This window comes from Archocentrus centrarchus, chromosome 7 (assembly GCF_007364275.1).
Source record: "Archocentrus centrarchus isolate MPI-CPG fArcCen1 chromosome 7, fArcCen1, whole genome shotgun sequence".
Lineage (NCBI taxonomy): Eukaryota > Metazoa > Chordata > Actinopteri > Cichliformes > Cichlidae > Archocentrus > Archocentrus centrarchus.
In genome coordinates, this window is record NC_044352.1 from 36,046,473 (window position 1) to 36,063,184 (window position 16,712).

Genomic DNA, 16,712 nt, shown 5'->3' on the forward strand with positions numbered 1-16,712 from the left:
ATGTTGTGTTCAAAGTGTCTCAAAGCATTTCGTTTTTATATTTGTACACTGATAGAATAGATAAAACATGTCATACCATGGTATAATTTTACATAAATAGATCTTGTACTTCCTCTTTAATTCAAGTCAATTTTATTTATATAGCACCAAATCACAACAAACGGTCGCCTCAAGGCGCTGTACTTTTACTCTTTAACATTTTAAGTAGTCACAGTTGAGCTTTTAGTTTAGTTGATGCACACCTGAGGTTCACCCTTGTTTTACTTTAGGTCACTTGCACTCACCTGGAACAGAAAGCAGCAGCATGAAAAATGAGCTTGCTTGATGCATTATACTGCCAAAAGTATTCACTCATCTGCCTTCACACACACACATGATCCCGAGTAACATCCATTCTTAATCCAGAAGCTTTAATATGATGTGGGCCCACCCTTTGCAGCTATAACAGCTTCAACTTTTCTGGGAAGTCTTTCCACAGGTTTAGGAGTGTTTATGGGAATTTCTGACCGTTCTTCCAGAGCTGCATCTGTGAGGTCAGACACTGACATTAAGAGTTCCTTTCACTGGGTCTAAAGGGGTCGAGCCCATCTCCTAAAAAAACAATCCCACACATACACCCCACCAACACCACCACCAAACTTTACACTTGGCGCAATGCAGTCAGACAGGTACTGTTCCCCTGGCAGCCTCCAAACCCAGACTCCTCCCTCAGATTGGCAGATGGAGAAGTGTGATTCATCCCTCCAGAGAACACGTCTCCACTGCTCTAGAGTCCATTGGCAGCGTGCTTTACACCATCCAACACTTTGCATTGAGCTTGTTGATGTAAGGCTTGGATGCAGCTGCCATGGAAACCCATTCCATGAGGCTCTCTACACACTGTTCTTGAGCTGATCTGAAGGTCACATGAAGGTTGGAGGTCTGTAGAAAGTTGGTGACCTCTGTGCACTATGACCCTCAGCATCCTCTGACCCCACTCTGTGATTTTACATGTCCTGTCATGATCCAATACGCCTTATGCTCTTGAGTTGTGTTTAATATGAATTAGGATTTTCGTTTGCCATTGTTTAAGTTTAGTTATTTGTGTTTAGTTCCTGTTCGCCTCGTGTTTTTCCCATGATCTGTGTTATGTTTTGTTTCCCGTGTCCTCCTGTTTGGTCAGTGTTCCTGTGTCTGTCTTGGCCCTTCTCTGTGTTTAGTTCCCTTCCCATTGTGTGTGGTTTTTAGGTTCCCTGTCCCGTGGCTTTAGAGTTCAGTTCTGTGTTTTCCCTTAGTGTCCCTCCCTTGACATGTGTCTGTCTTCCCTGTGTTGTCAGCCTGTGTTCAAGTGTGTGTGTTTAGTTATATGTTTAGGTTCGCTCTGTGTCAAGTCTGCACGTGCATCATGGTTGGTCACTTCCTGTTTTATTTTGACGGTCTTGTGTTCCTTGTGCTTTGTGTTTAGTTTTGTGTCCCCTTGTCTCCTCAGTGTAATTATGTTCAGCTGTGCTCCTCAGCTGTTTCCACTCCCCTCATTATCCCTTTGTGTCGTCGTTTGTGTCTCCTGCTGTGTGCCTGTGTATTTAGTGTTCTGAGTTTATTTTGTGCTGGCTCCCATCCAGTATTTTGTATCTCCTGAGTTGAAGAAATAAATATTAAGTTTGACTTTAGTCGTGTCTCGTGAGTCCTGCTTTGAGGTCCTCGGCCTTGCCTGCCACAGCAGCAAACCTGACAGTGGCCTACCACTTCATGGCTGAGTTGCTGTCGTTCCCAATCACTTCCACTTTGTTATAATCCCACTAACAGCTGACTGTGGAATATTTAGCAGTGAGGAAATTTCACGACTGGACTTGCTGCAGAAAAAGAGCCCCAAAGCACAAAGTTTTCACCTCTTCTTGACTGTGAGGATGGGGTTCTTTGGGTCATATCTCTTCCTCCAAACACAGTGGGTCGAGTTGATGCCAAAGAACTGAATTTGGATTTCATCTGACCACAGCTCTTTCTCCCAAGTCTTCTCTGAATCATTTAGATGTTCACTGGCAAACTTAAGATGGGCCTGTACCTGTAACTTCTTGAGCAGAAGGACCTGCAGGTGCTGTAAGATTTCAATCCTTTACAGTAAAATGGATTACCAATATTGTTCTTCGTGACTGTGGTCTTCAGATCTTAACAAGCTCCTCTGTGTAGTTTTGGGCTGATCCACCACCTTTCTCAACCTCACCCCATGAGGCAAGATCTTGCATCGAGCTCAGACTGAGGGCGATTGTTGGTCATTTTGTATTTCTTCCATTTCCGAATAATCACACCAGCTTTTGTCACCCTCTCACCAAGCTTCTTGCTGAGGGTCTCGTAGCCCGGTCCAGTCTCATGCAGGTGTACAATCTTGTCCCTGATGTCCTTTGACAGCTCTTTGGTCTTTGTCCATGATGGTGGAGAGGTTGGAATGAAAGAAGCTGCTTCTGTGGACGAGTGCGCTTTATACACATAACTTCCATCACTATCAGCGAACTGTTTTGGCTGGGAGCTGGCATCTGGCTCCACAATGCCCCCACCCTCTTGTCTCTGTCTGCATCCCCTCCTGCTCCCCTCCTCCCCCACCATATTGCTATCCTGGCTTTAAATGTGCAAATATGCTTTGCTAAGGTGTTTTTTTTGGACCCTGGTATGGTGCTCATCTTGAGCACCGTACCAGATTACTTTATTTTAACCTAACTACCCCATGATGTGTGTTTGTTTCCTTTTCCTGGGGACTGATTGTAGCGGCGGCGCCAGTAGTGGCAGCGACTGTGGACACCCATCTCCCCCATGTTAGTCTGTCTGTTCTTCTCTGGATGGTTGTTCCGAATGCAATTTCGTTATATTATGATGGAACGTCATTATATAATTTGTTGTATAATGATTAATTTCATTGTATGTATAATGACAATAAAGTTCTATTCTGATTATGACTTTTATGTAACGTGTTCTTTCTGGATTTTTGGTTGATATTATGTCCCTCCATTAAAATGAAATGACCACAAAATTAGAGACTGTTCATTTCTTTGTACTTATAGCTTCAACACGGGATCAAATCATTATTGCCCCACTGTATGTTTAATTTGTGATGTTAATAAGAATTTGCACATGTAAAATATTTTCGCCCAGCCGAGAATCTACATTATACTTGAAACATGCTGTGAATAAAAGATTTAGTGAAAAAGTGGAGCTTCCAAACACTTTTTTAAATAACTAATTGAGCCAACATGAACACAAAACAAAATTATGTTCAGTTTTTTATTTGTTTTTTTTAATTGGAAGCAGTGTTAATGTCAGATTTGAGCTCTTGTATCATGTTGGATTTGAATTTGCTGAGCTCCTTTCTTTTTGTATTGCTGCTGTAATACAGTCATTTCACAGCTTTGGGGATTAATAAAGTATTTAAGTTCTTATTTATCTTTTTGTCAGTTAGTTACAGTCGGTTATGCAGAATGCCGTCACAGTGTTAACTTGAAAGGTGATGATGCAGTTGAATTTCATGGATACCATCTCAGCCCAGTCTCTTTTTGATTGTCGAATCATGAACTCTGACCTTAACTGGGGATAGTGAGGCCTGCAGTTCTTTGGATGTTGTTCTGGGTTCTCTTGTGACCTCCTGAATGAGTTGTTGATGCTCTCTTGGAGTTTTTGTTAGGTCGACCTCTCCTGGGAAGGTTAACCACTGCAGGGATCGCTGGAGTATTAGAAATGTCTTTGTAACCCTTTCCAGACTCATAGACGTCAGTGACTTTGTTTCTTATCTGTTCTTGAGTTTTGTTAGAAATTAATTCATGATTTAACAAGAGAGGTTGGGGGGGGGGTCTTTTTCACACAGGATCAGGTGGGTTTGGATAGATTTGTTTCCCTTAATAAATGAAATTATCATTTTAAAAACTGCATTTTGTATTTGCCTGGGTTATCTTTGTTTAATATTAAAATTTGTTTGATGATCTGAAACATATAGGTGTGGAAATTCTGTAAAATAAATAAATAAAAGAAATCAATTCAATTCAATTTTATTTATATAGCCCAAATCACAACAAACAGTCGCCTCAAGGCGCTTTGTATTGTAGGTAAAGACCCTACAATAATACAGAGAAAACAAAACAGTCAGAACGACCCCCTATGAGCAGCACTTGGTGACAGTGGGAAGGAAAAACTCCCTTTTAACAGGAAGAAACCTCCAGCAGAACCAGGCTCAGGGAGGGGGGGTCATCTGCTGAGGGGGGAGAGAAAAAAAGACATGCTGTGGAAGAGAGCCAGAGATTAATAATAACTAATGATTAAATGCAGAGTGAAGTATAAACAGAGTGAAAACAGGTGAATGAAAAGAAACACTCAGTGCATCTATTCTAGATTTAACAGGGAGCCAATGAAGAGAAGCCAATATGGGAGAAAAATAAGAAGTAAAACAGTAAGAATAATGATATCCAGAGGACTCCATAGGAGCTTTATGGCTGAATGAAAAGTTATTTTAAATATGAATATAAATAGCTAAATTAAATTGGTGGACTGGTATATTTTCCATGTCATGTTATACGACCTATGTAAAACTAGTAAAATAACATAAAAAGTCATGTGGTATGGCATGAAATGAATAATGATATTAAAAACTTAGAAACTTTTAAAGCTTTAGAGAATTATAATTAATTTTCTTAGAGGGGAAAAAATGGCCATTGGGTCAGTGTAATGTGGGGACAAGCTTTCATGTTGTGATGTCATCGCTGTTGTTTGTCCTCCGTTCATCCTGTTACCTGTGTTTGTTTGTTTGTTTGTTTTTTCCAGAAATAACGAATTAATTTAAAACGATATTAGTTGTATGTTTGTGTTTAATTGAAGGAATAAATTGGCAAAATAGAATTAATAAAAAATTGGACCAAATTTCATTACAATTTCTTTTTAATCTAATCTAAATCACATGAACTGAAAATACTGAAAAGTCTTTTGTTTTGTTTTTTAAAAGATAATATTTGTTTATTAACACCCTCTTAAAATGTATTTGCAGAGTAAAGTAAATGTAATTGAAAGAACATTCAAAACATGTATTAATAGAGATGAGAATGAACCATAACGAGGGGGACATTTGGCACACTTGGAGAATTTGGACAAAATTGTTACAGCATAATATCCTGAGCTTGAGCTTCATTTTCTAACAAGTCCTCGTTCAGATGAAATGATTTAAAATGTAAGAATTTTTTATACAGTGTTACCGCCGTGAAATGACACCAGATTAGTACGAATGTCCCACATATTCCAACAGAGGCGCTGCAGTTTTAACGAATGTGCAGAACACGTATTTAGCACACGTAAACTGTGTGCAGTAAAGATCCGCAGCGTGCGTTATCCTCCACCACCTCCTGGGGGCAGTAATGTACCTATTGGAGACGCATCAGCAGAAGGGTTAGCGGTTTGGTTTCCGGTTCCGGGCTGGCAGTATCCTTCACAAACAGGCAAAATGTTGACTCGATTTTCACGGATTGGGATCGCTTTGCCCCGGTTACTCTGTAATCCACCTGCTCGGTTCGTCTCTCAGTCAAAGCCGACCGGTGCTGCAGGTTCGACCGCTGTGACGGAGCTCCACCCCGCCGGAGAGCAGTCCGGGCACGGGGAGGTCAGCCCGTATGTCAAGGTGAGCTCCACTCCATGATACTTTAGGACGCCATGCTGATGTTTTTAAAATAGGATGTGACTTACACAGACATGAGGTTGCCCAGCTGGCAGAAAAAAAAAATGTGACGTTGAACCAAAAACGCGTCATACGGCTCGTCGCTGCTTCGGAACCGGCCTGCACCGAACTGTCAGCTAGCTGGGTTTACGCTTTATTAGCAAGTAAACTTAGCACAAAGAGTAAGGAAATTTGTGTTTGGCCGACTGTTTCTTTGGTGTATCAGTGCTTCTTAGTAATAAATCTTATAGTGTTGGAAAGCCTGTTTATTCCCTTACATGGAGCCACATTTGTGGGCTGAGCAGCAGAGTATGTGAGTTGCACCCATGGTGAACTTGTCAAAGCGTCTCTGCAAAACAGCTGATTCTGTGCAAGTTCAATCACCGACTGTGGTGTTATGGGATTGCCACTGGCTGCACAATCTCATCTCGAATCTCTCTGCATTGAGATTGCCTCCAATCATAAGAAGCCAGACCTGGAGTACTAGAAGCTCAAAACGAGAGGAGGAAGGAAGCCGTGTGCACAGAATAAACAAGCAGGGCGAAGCAGGACAACCCTGCTGGATGCACCGACACAGCTCGACTCTCAAGGATGTTCCATTTTTCAGTTTGATGGAGCTGTTTCTGCCAGAATACATTATTATAACATCTCGACAGAAGAAGGCATCAAACACGTGTCAGAGGCCTTATTAAAGTAAAGGATGGAGCTGGGTCTTCTGAAAGGGCCTGGTAGGATTCGGCAGGGAGACGATCAGTTCCAGGAGACTCTCAGTCTTAAGATGATCAGCTGCGTACGTGACCTCCTGCAGGGCTGTTTCATCACACAGCTTTCTATCGTGTTGAGTTATTTGTTTGACATTAAGAGAATCCCGAATGCTGCAGAGTGACGGCAGTACTTTGAATTACACAGATCGCTTCAGAAGTTAGAGCAGCTCAGTCACAGGGCTGTTACTAATACGTTTTTGGATTGAGTTTCCTGTTATGGTTTTCTGTTTAAAAAAATCAGCTGAATTCTGTCCCCTTCACCTTTCTGTGGAGCTCATAAAGGCACGCTCTGCTTTATTACAGCAAATTTCATCTACTGTAAGCTCTTCAGAAAGGGTCATTCCACAGTCGTTGGGACAAACAGAAGTTAAATTAGATTTGAGATATTTAGCTGAGAATCTTTTTTTTTTTTTTTTTAATTGCATAGAAGCCAAATTTTCATAAACTTGTAATTAAATGTTGATTACAGCATTTTTGATGTCATAAGTTCATAAATAAATTAGCCAAAAGGCAGAAATCACTGTCACAGAGGGGACAACTGTTAAATGACTGCAGTATTTCTTTTCTTTGTTGACGTCCTCTTCAGTAACAGGCAGAACTGTTCCTTGCATGTACTATCAACACAGTTTATTACTGTCTGTTAGTATTTAAATGTAGGAGAGGTAAAGGTAAAGTTCCTTTTATTCCCTCGGTGGCTTGACCTCTTGTGAATTTTTGACTTTAGGGTCATACTTCAACCAGACATAATAAATACAGCTGATACTCAGATTGTCTCGCTTTTGTGTGAACAAAAGCCAAGTGAGGTGTGCAGGGTGCACGCCTGTTTGCTAATTGCAGTGACAGAACAGTAATGATAACAAACTGGTGAAATTCTCAGACCAGCGCAAGACGACCTCAGCATGGCGCAGTGTCAGGTGATGAGCTGCTGGCTAGGACCCTGAGCCAGCGCTGAAGTCTGAATAAGGCCTTAGCTGGAGGAGGAGGAGGTCTGGGCTTCACTGCTCAGGCTGCAGCTCTGCAGAAAGTTAGTTTTCTTCGTTGTTTGGAGCGTAATGTGCAGTGTTCATAAAGGGTGGTGCTGCACAGTTAAGCAGCATTTAAAGGGTTAGGGTTAGGGGTTAGGGTCATTCATTACTGAAGAACATGATTAATGGTTTCAAATGACTTTGTTTGGGCGCTCGGGTGGCTTAGTGGTGAAGCCGGTGACCACATATAGATGCCACGTTGCGGCACGGCCTGTTGCCAATTTGCCCATGTGTCTTCCCCTGTATTTCCTGTCTCTCTCCGCTGCTGATAAAAGCTGCTGTGGCCAAAAATGCAAAAAAAAAAAAAAAGACTTTGTTTCCACAGTTTGACATTAAACAGTGTTTCTTAGACTAGTCGGTTAGTCTCATTTTTTTCCTTGTTTAGTCGACTAAGAGGTTAGTTGCCAGGAACATCCCTACCTCTGACCGTTTTGAAAGTATTTTATTGCATTGCAGTGCTAATAGAAACAAGGATGAGTGATTTGCTTGCTTTTGCTTTGTCGGCCCAAGCAGACATGTCAGCATTAGAGGTGATGTGAAGGTTCGGTGGGTCTGTGAGGACTGTTGAAAAAACTCTTCTGTTTGATAGAATCTACAAGTGGACTAAAGTGTCCCCTCCATGATGCTACGTACTGTTACATTAGTTCTCCACATCATCTCATTAATGTATTAATATTAGTAAAATATTGTAACTGTAAATTAAAATTTCTAACTTATGGGAATATGTAATTAATTTTTGCACTTCATAATTTCTGATTTTCTTGGTCCCCTCCGTGAAACGGCACTCAAACTTGAATATATTCTGATATGTTGATACACTGTCCTGAAAGTCCATGTATGTGTAGGTGTTGGGGCTGCTGTCCCTCATAAAGATAAGATAAGATAAGATAGTGTTTATTTGTCACATGCACAGTTATACACAGTACAATGCACAGTGAAATGTATTTTGTACCTGCAACCTTATATACACACACATATAAATAAGAAGAATAAAAATTAAAAAAAAAAAGTAATTCACACTATACACTATACTCTATATACTATACACTATACACACTTTTTAAATTATAATATTTACATTGTGCAATAATGGTCCAGTTAGGGCTCAGAGTTGAGCAGACGGATGGCTTGTGGGTAAAAACTCTTCTTCAACCTTTCAGTCTTAGCCCTCAGGCAGCGGTAACGCCGGCCTGATGGGAGCAGGGAGAAGAGAGAGTGTCCGGGGTGGCTGGGCTGCTTTAGGATCTTCATGGCCCTCAGCCTGCACTGCTTGGTGTAAATGTCCTGCAAGTTGGGGAGGGTGGTTCTGATGGTCCGTTCAGCTGAACGAACCACCCTTTTTAGGGCCATGAAGTCCTGCTTGGTGCAGTTTCCCATCCAGGTGGTGATGCTCCCACGCATGATGCTCTCGATGGTGCAGGTGTAAAAGTTCCTGAGCACCTTGAGTGGGAGCTTGAAGTCTCTCAGCCGCCTGAGGAGGTAGAGACGCTGTCTGGCCTTCTTCACAGTGATGTTTATGTGATGAGTCCAGGACAGGTCCTGTGAGATGGTCACTCCCAGGTATTTGAAGGTGTCCACTCTTTCCACCTCAGCACCACTGATGACAAGTGGATGGTAGTCCCTCTGCTGCTTCCTGCTGAAGTCCACGATCAGTTCCTTCGTTTTGCTGACGTTGAGCAGGAGGTGGTTCTCCTGACACCAGTTCTCCAGGCGGGAGACCTCTCTCCTGTAGGCTGTCTCCTCATTGTGAGAGATTAGTCCCACAACAGCAGTGTCGTCAGAGTCACAGACTATTAACCTTTATTACTCTGATTTTACGTAGCCTACCACTTCATGGTTGAGCTGCTGACATTCTCAGCTTTGTTATAATCCCACTAACAGCTGACTGTGGAATCCACTGAGCTCCTGAGAGCGACCCGTTCTTTCACTCATGTTTGTAGAAGCAGTCTGCATGCCTATGTGCTGGTTTATACACCTGTGGAAGAGACTGGAACGCCTGAACTCAGTGATCTGGATGCTGAATGAATACTTTTAGCAGTATTGTGTATATCAGCTTTAAGTTTGGCTAGAGTACCAATCCCATGGATATTCCATGTTACAAATGTGAGCGGTGACATGGTTTGTTGTGCATATTATGTTAGTGTTGTGTTATTACGTGGGTGTGTTGGTGCAGATTTGTGTTCTTGTGCAGGACTGTTTGGGAATGTTGTGGAAAATCAAGAACAGAAACGATGAGGTGAACCAACAAATCAAAGCCAAATGCAACTACAGTCAAAACACAGCCTAACACAGGGTCCAATACAGTGAACCCTCGTTTATCGCGGGGGTTACGTTCCAAAAATAACCCGCGATAGGCGAAACCCGCGAAGTAGTCAGCTTTATTTTTTACAATTATTATACAGTACCATAGAAGGAAACCAAAGATCAAAACCTGATTTCAAGCCGAACACATTCTGTGCTGGACAGAGACGAGGGACGGAGAACACGATGCGCGTTCATACACTGTTTAAAAAAAAAAAAAGCATAAAAAACTGCACTAAAAAAATCTGTGAAACAGCGAGGCCGCGAGAGGTGAAGCGTGTTATAACGAGGGTTTACTGTAATATGTGGGCAGTTGGACAGAACAAGGATGAGTGTGATATGTGGATAGAGAGACAGAGTCTGTCTTTATATGAGTGCGGGGGTCTAGAAGTGCTCAGTGATTCATTTCCATCCAGAGAAGCCGGAGCTGTGTCTCCATAACCTGACACAGGGCGCTTTCTGTGTGTCTCTGTCTCTTCAGATTAAAACTTTTTAAACAATAAATAAATACAGAAAAATACTTGATCGTTTATAAACATGGATATTTATGTGTAATTTTCCTGGCCTGTCTTCACTCATAAAATATCAGAAAGTGATGGATTTCTGTGAAAATGTTTGATTCAGAAAACATAAACACAGGCTGTTGACTATAAATCGCTAACACTACCCAGTCATATGTAAAGCGCTGATGCTGACATGTGACCCACTGGGACACAAACTTCCATACAAGAGCAGAAAATTTAGGTCAGCGTAATGAGTCATATCACAAACTAAACACCTCCTGTTACCAGTTTGAATTCACTTTTTATATAAATAATTTATATAAATATGTAACTGTGCATACTTGTGAGTGGTTTCAGTCTGAATTTCTGTTATTAGTGCCCTGCTCCTGTACTCTTTGAGAGCATGTTGCATATTAAACTGTTCCCCTTTGTGCATTGTCAGAATCCAGATTACCACGGCTTCTCCAGTGATCCAGTGGAGGATGAGTGGAACATGAAGCTGGCCTTCTTCTTTGGCATCTCAGTTGCTCTTGTCATTGGAGGAACATTTATCCACTATCTACCTGATTATGGGTGAGTTCTGAGTTCATTTTTTCATATCAGCTCATACGTAGTGTGGCAGGGGTTAGAACCTCTGCTGGGCCATGGTTCTTTATCAAAGGACAGAGTGAAATCCATTCTCCATGATTTAGAGCAGATTCAAACAGCAGTAGCAATGATGAATTCCCTCAGCAAGTAATATGGAGTTATTCCTTCAGAGGAACATATCCAGAATCACCACTTTTCAGTCACAGCGAGTGCAGTTCCTCCACATTTCTCCTTACAAGTCAGATTAATGTCCCTGTCTGCCTGAAAAGTCCTGAAGCCAAGTACTGGCCGAGTCTGGGAAATGTGAGTGTGACAATGTCTCATTGCAACGCCCCAAGAAGCATCCAGACATCACGCATTTGCCGTGATGCTGGCTGGAACAGCTCCAGCTCTGAAACCTGCTCTGGCCAGTAGAACTGTCAGCTTGATCAGCTGGTGAAGATTCTTGGATGCCAAGAGTATAATGCAGTCCACGAGCAGACCAGTAAAACTTGACTTTACAACTCTTAAAAAGTAGCCATTTCACAGTTGCATAAATTGCATTAAATGGCAATGTTGCATCTAATCTTTATAGCCAACAAATTAAATGGTCGTAGAGTTTGTGTAAGAAAACAGCCAAAACTCACAATACAGCGGTGAGCGGTACATCTCGATTCACTTAGCAGCAGCATAAAGCGTAGTGCATTCTGGGATATGTGGTGCATCTTGGGTAACTGCACTGTCAAATTAGCAAACATACATTAACGAAGAATTCGTAACGAATTACAGCATACGTGATATATTTATGAACTCGTGAATTAAATATATGAAATCCTCAATCACTGCACTATATTCACCGCAATTTGCAATCTACCAGCGGGGGCGGCCAGTTTCCTTCACGTGATCTCGTGACAGTCCTGTTCACATTTGATTTCATGTGGTTACAAAAAGCAAAGTGGCGACCAGCGTGAAAGCGAGGGGGAAGAAGAGGAAAGGGGGAGCACAATGACAACTTCAAGCTTCCTATTAAAAATAAATTCCCAGGATCTGAGTGTTGCCAACTTAGCAACTTTGTCACTAGATTTAGCGACTTTTCAGACCCCCCAACGACTTTTTTTTTTAAGTGACAAACTTTTTCCTTGACTTCGGCACCTTTTGGAGATAGCGCCTTGAGGTGACTATTGTGATTTGGTGCGTTATAAATAAAATTGAAGAAGTTGAAATAAATAAAATATTGTAATTGGCAATTCTATATATATATTTTTTTTTTTTTTTTAGATTTTTGGCAGCTCTAGAAAATCTTTATCTGAGCTTTCTGACTACACAGCAATGCTGCTTCTCTGCTCTCAGTTATTTAAGTGTTTGTGGCATGAAGAGGAGAGGCTGCAGCTCAATCATAAATTATGCACATGAAGCATGCAACATATTGACTGTTGCTGTAATCAGCCATTACGTAGGCTGATTACCCACTATGATGGTGGGTCCCATCTTCAAGAAGGGGAACTGGAGGGTGTGCTCCAACAGTAGGATCACACTACTCAGCCTTCCTGGGAAGATCGGTGCCAGGGTACTTGGAGAGGAGAGTCTGTCTGTTTGTTGAACCTCGGATTCAGGAAGATCAATGCTGTTTTCATATTGCTCATGGAATGCTGGCCGCACTCTTTATCCTCTTTAGGATATTTGAGTGTGTGGAATTTCGCCCAACCAGTCTAGATGTGCTTGGAGAAGGCATTCGACCTTTGGGGGACATGGTCGAACAACGAGCCGGATACCCTATGCTCCAAGGCTCGTTGTTAGGAGCTGTTTGGTAGCAGTAGAAATGAGTTTTCTCTGGAAGGTGGCTCACCTCTTCCTTGGAGATATGATGAGGAGTTTAGTCATTTTAGAGGGGCTTTCAGTAGAGCCGCCACTACTGCACATCGAAAGGAGCCAGTTGAGGTGATTCGGGCATCTGACTAGGATGCCTCCTGGGTGGGGAGTTCCAGGCATGTCCTACCACTGTGTCCATGTCCTACCCTGGGGTAGACCCAGGACATGCATCTCTTGGCTGGCCTTGGAACACCTTGGTGATCCTCCAGATGAGCTGGAGGAGGAGAAGGAAATCTGGGCTTCTCTGCGTAGGCTGCTGCTACCACAACCTGGCCCCAGATAAGCAGCAGAAAATGAAATGGATGGAAAATAACACTAAACCAGTCAAAGAAAATATACATGAACAAGATCCAAAAAAGGCTGGGCCTGAGTGCTCTTAACATGGACTGAGACAATTTAGAAATGATGGATGCCTTAGCTTAATTCAGTTCATATTAATGTTTGGTATTAGGTTTCTTTCTGTTTTTCTTACTGTATATTTTCTGTGTATTTCTGTGTTCCAGCATGCGACAGTGGGCCAGAAGAGAGGCAGAGCGTTTGATTCAGCAGAGAGAGAAGGAGGGTCTCCCTTTCATAGAGGAGAACTACTTTGACACAAACAAAATCATTCTGCCCACAGCTAGTGGAAAGTAGGATGTCCACCACTCACCACTGTAATACCCAATCATAATTATTGTATTTCATTGTGAAAAAAAATAAAATGTGTGTCTGTATGCCTGTCGAGTTGTGCAGTTTTTTTTTGTGTGGACAATGATGACTTAGATGGCATTTGGCCTTCAAGGTGGCTGTAATTAAACCTCTACTTAAAAAGCCATCACTGACCCAGCTGTCTTAGCTAATTATAGGCCAATCTCCAACCTTCCTTTTCTCTCAAAGACTCTTGAAAGAGTAGTTGTAAAACAGCTCACTGATCATCTGCAGAGGAACGGTTTATTTGAAGAGTTTCAGTCAGGTTTCAGAATTCATCACAGTACAGAAACAGCATTAGTGAAGGTTACAAATGATCTTCTTACAGCCTCTGACAGTGGACTCATCTCTGTGCTTGTGCTGTTGGACCTCAGTGCAGCTTTTGATACTGTTGACCATAACATTTTATTACAGAGATTAGAGCATACTATAGGCATTAAAGGTACTGCACTGCAGTGGTTTGAATCATATTTATCTAATAATTATCTAATAATTTGTTCATGTAAATGGGGAGTCTTCTTCACACACTAAGGTTAATTATGGAGTTCCACAGGGTTCTGTGCTAGGACCAATTCTATTTACATTATACATGCTTCCCTTAGGCAGTATTATTAGAAAGCATTGCAAAAATGTTCATTGTTATGCTGATGATACTCAGCTTTACCTATCAATGAAGCCAGATGACACACATCAATTAGTTAAACTGCAGGAATGTCTTAAAGACATTAAGGCCTGGATGACCTCTAATTTCCTGCTTCTAAATTCAGATCAAACTGAAGTTCTTGTACTCGGCCCCACAAATCTTAGAAACATGGTGTCTAACCAGATACTTACTCTGGATGGCATTACTTTGGCCTCCAGTAACACTGTGAGAAATCTTGGAGTCATTTTTGACCAGGATATGTCCTTCAATGCACATATTAAACAAATATGTAGGACCGCTTTTTTGCATTTGTGCAATATTTCTAAAATTAGAAACATCCTTTCTCAGAGTGATGCTGAAAAGCTCATTAAGCTTCTATAACAGTGTAAATTTATTCTTCCCTCAAAATAACTCAATATACAGCCATTAATGTCTAAACCAGTGAGTACACCCCTAAGAGACTACACCCGTAAATGTCCAAATTCAGCACTGCTTGTCATTTCCCCTCCAAAATGTCATGTGACTCGTTAGTGTTACCAGGTCTCAGGTGTGCACAGGGAGCAGGTGTGTTCAGTTTTGTAGTGCAGCTCTCACACTCTCTCATACTGGTCACTGAAAGTTCCAACATGGCAAAGAACTCTGTGAGGATCTTAAAGATGAATTGTTGCTCTACAAGAAGACTGTTATATAAGCTGCACACAGACTACTGTTCATTGTGTCAAAGTGTCATTTTATCAGTGTTGTCCCATGAAAAGATATACTTAAATATATGCAGACATGTGAGGGGTGTACTCACTTTTGTGATGCACTGTAGATGAACACAAACCTGTGTAAACTAAGGTGCTTTATACTGTGACAAGTGGGTAGATGCAGGCGCAGGCATTAATCTGAGATCCATTCATACCTGCAGTTTCTGACAGACAATGTCAGCTGGTTCGTTACAGACTCAGTACAGAGAAGTCGCCTGCTGTGCGGGCACCGCTGAGAAAAAGACAGTTCAGGTAAATTAATCAAAATACCAGAATTATTGAGGCTCTAGGACAGAGGGAATGTTTCACAGCTTTGAACCATCCACCGGCTCACACTCGTTCTGATAACGGCTCCCTAGAATCAACTATCACAGTCATATTAGCCATACTGTGGCGTTTTCGCACTGACTTTAAAACCTGACCAAATACATGTCATAAGGCTAAGCGCAAACATACCACCGTCCACGACTTTCAGTCACAAAATTGACAGCCTGCTTCTTTCTTAGGCTGAATCCCGGCTGTAGCTTTTAACTCCAAGAGTGTTTTGCAGACTGTCAGGCACTCTGGATGTTTACGTTATTTCTTTTTTAAACTTTAATCTGTGTAATCTCCTGACGTTTTCCACCGAAGTCACGAAAAAGTAGTTATGAAAATTAAATAACAGGCGATTTTGGCCTTCTCGAACGTATCCAGATGAGCATTTAGTGTTCAGTATTCTGTGGTCCTTTGAACGCAACAGTCGATGGCGTCACAGTGCGCACGCGCGAGTGGACTGAAAGCTGTAAGCTGGCGCGAAACAGCTGGAGTTGGGTTTGATAACTAACTTTGTGCTGCGTCTAAAAGAAGCCAGTGTTAAAAGAAAGTTGTATCAACCTTCAGCTGTTTCAGACGATTACAAAGTAGGAGCTACTGCGGAGCTGGAAGGAATACCTCTGAAATACGTCATTTTAAACACCACCTGCGTCTGTCTGTGCTGCTGCTGACTGACGCTAGGGAATAATGCCTTCACTGACTCTAAACGGAGTGACAGTAAATTTCCCCTTTTCTCCATACGAATGTCAGAAGACATACATGAGCAGAGTGATTGAATATCTTCAGAAGGTAAGAACCGGTGGTCACGTGTATGTTTATTAAACGACCTGCACAGTCGCACTGCTGAATAGCCAGGTGAGCTGCTTTCGGTATGGGGCCGTTGTGGCCGTTTCCCGTACGACAAAAGGGACACCAAATTAGCGCAAGACGCCACTTTGGTGTCGTTTCGGCCGGTCGTGGACTTCTCGAGTTTTTAACTGTGTGTTGTGTCGCTATCGCCGCAGCCGGTCTTCAACCGGGCTCCGAACTTGTCGATTTTTTTATTGCTGTGATCACGATAGCAGAAGATTCCCAGATTACATAGCGAGAGATGTTCCAACAATTTGAAAAGATGAGACTTTCTGAAAAATAAACAAACTACAATTTCTTTGCTTCCGGTTTTGACTACTTCTCCTCCTACACCAACGCTTTTGTCCGAGTGGGACATCTATCGTTCAGGAGAATACTGCACCTACTGGCTGCGTACGTAAGTGGGAAAACTACAGGGACGCAAATGTTCACCCACGCCCCCCCCCCCCCCCCCCCCCCCCCCAAAAAAAAAAAAAAAAAAAAAAAAACTGTCCACGACAAAGAGTGAGGACCCAGGAAGTACAAAGAAACATCCTAGCATTTTATTTGTTTCTCTTGCATGTAAAGCACTGGACATGATTAACACACACAGTGCATCTCGCACAAGCATAACTTTATACAACATGCATAAATGCTTTCTGTGCCACATTCACATGCATTCACATTTCCATGAATCCGTCAGAGAGCATTGGGGTTCAGTATCTTGCCCAAGGATACTCTGGCATGAACTGGAGCAGCCAAGGATTGAACCCTCAACCTTCCAATTAGTAGATGACCTGCTCTA

At 42.1% G+C, this 16,712-nt stretch overlaps 2 protein-coding genes across 3 annotated transcripts in view; both read left to right on the forward strand.

Annotated features, from left to right (window-relative positions):
- The first annotated feature begins 5,389 nt into the window (after window positions 1-5,389).
- Window positions 5,390-13,408, forward strand: ndufb11 (NADH:ubiquinone oxidoreductase subunit B11). The gene is made up of 3 exons (XM_030734174.1): window positions 5,390-5,623; window positions 10,695-10,825; window positions 13,192-13,408. Exons 1-3 carry the CDS (start codon window positions 5,450-5,452, stop codon window positions 13,319-13,321), a joined length of 435 nt encoding a protein of 144 aa, XP_030590034.1. The 5' UTR covers window positions 5,390-5,449; the 3' UTR covers window positions 13,322-13,408.
- Window positions 13,409-15,539: 2,131 nt separating this feature from the next.
- Window positions 15,540-16,712, forward strand: part of rtel1 (regulator of telomere elongation helicase 1) — a 45,343-nt gene continuing 44,170 nt past the window's right edge. For both annotated transcript variants that reach the window (XM_030734710.1, XM_030734711.1), the window contains exon 1: window positions 15,540-15,868. In XM_030734710.1, coding sequence (XP_030590570.1) covers window positions 15,767-15,868 — 102 coding nt within the window. In that variant the 5' untranslated portion in view covers window positions 15,540-15,766. The remainder of the gene's footprint in view (window positions 15,869-16,712) is intronic.

What these genes read in the sequence shown, in the direction of transcription:
- ndufb11 (XM_030734174.1), top strand. Translation starts at nt 5,450, where the DNA reads ATGTTGACTCGATTTTCACGGATTGGGATCGCTTTGCCCCGGTTACTC. An exon ending in AGGTCAGCCCGTATGTCAAG is followed by an intron (nt 5,624 to 10,694) that starts GTGAGCTCCACT and finishes GTGCATTGTCAG; the next exon opens with AATCCAGATTACCACGGCTT. An exon ending in CACTATCTACCTGATTATGG is followed by an intron (nt 10,826 to 13,191) that starts GTGAGTTCTGAG and finishes TCTGTGTTCCAG; the next exon opens with CATGCGACAGTGGGCCAGAA.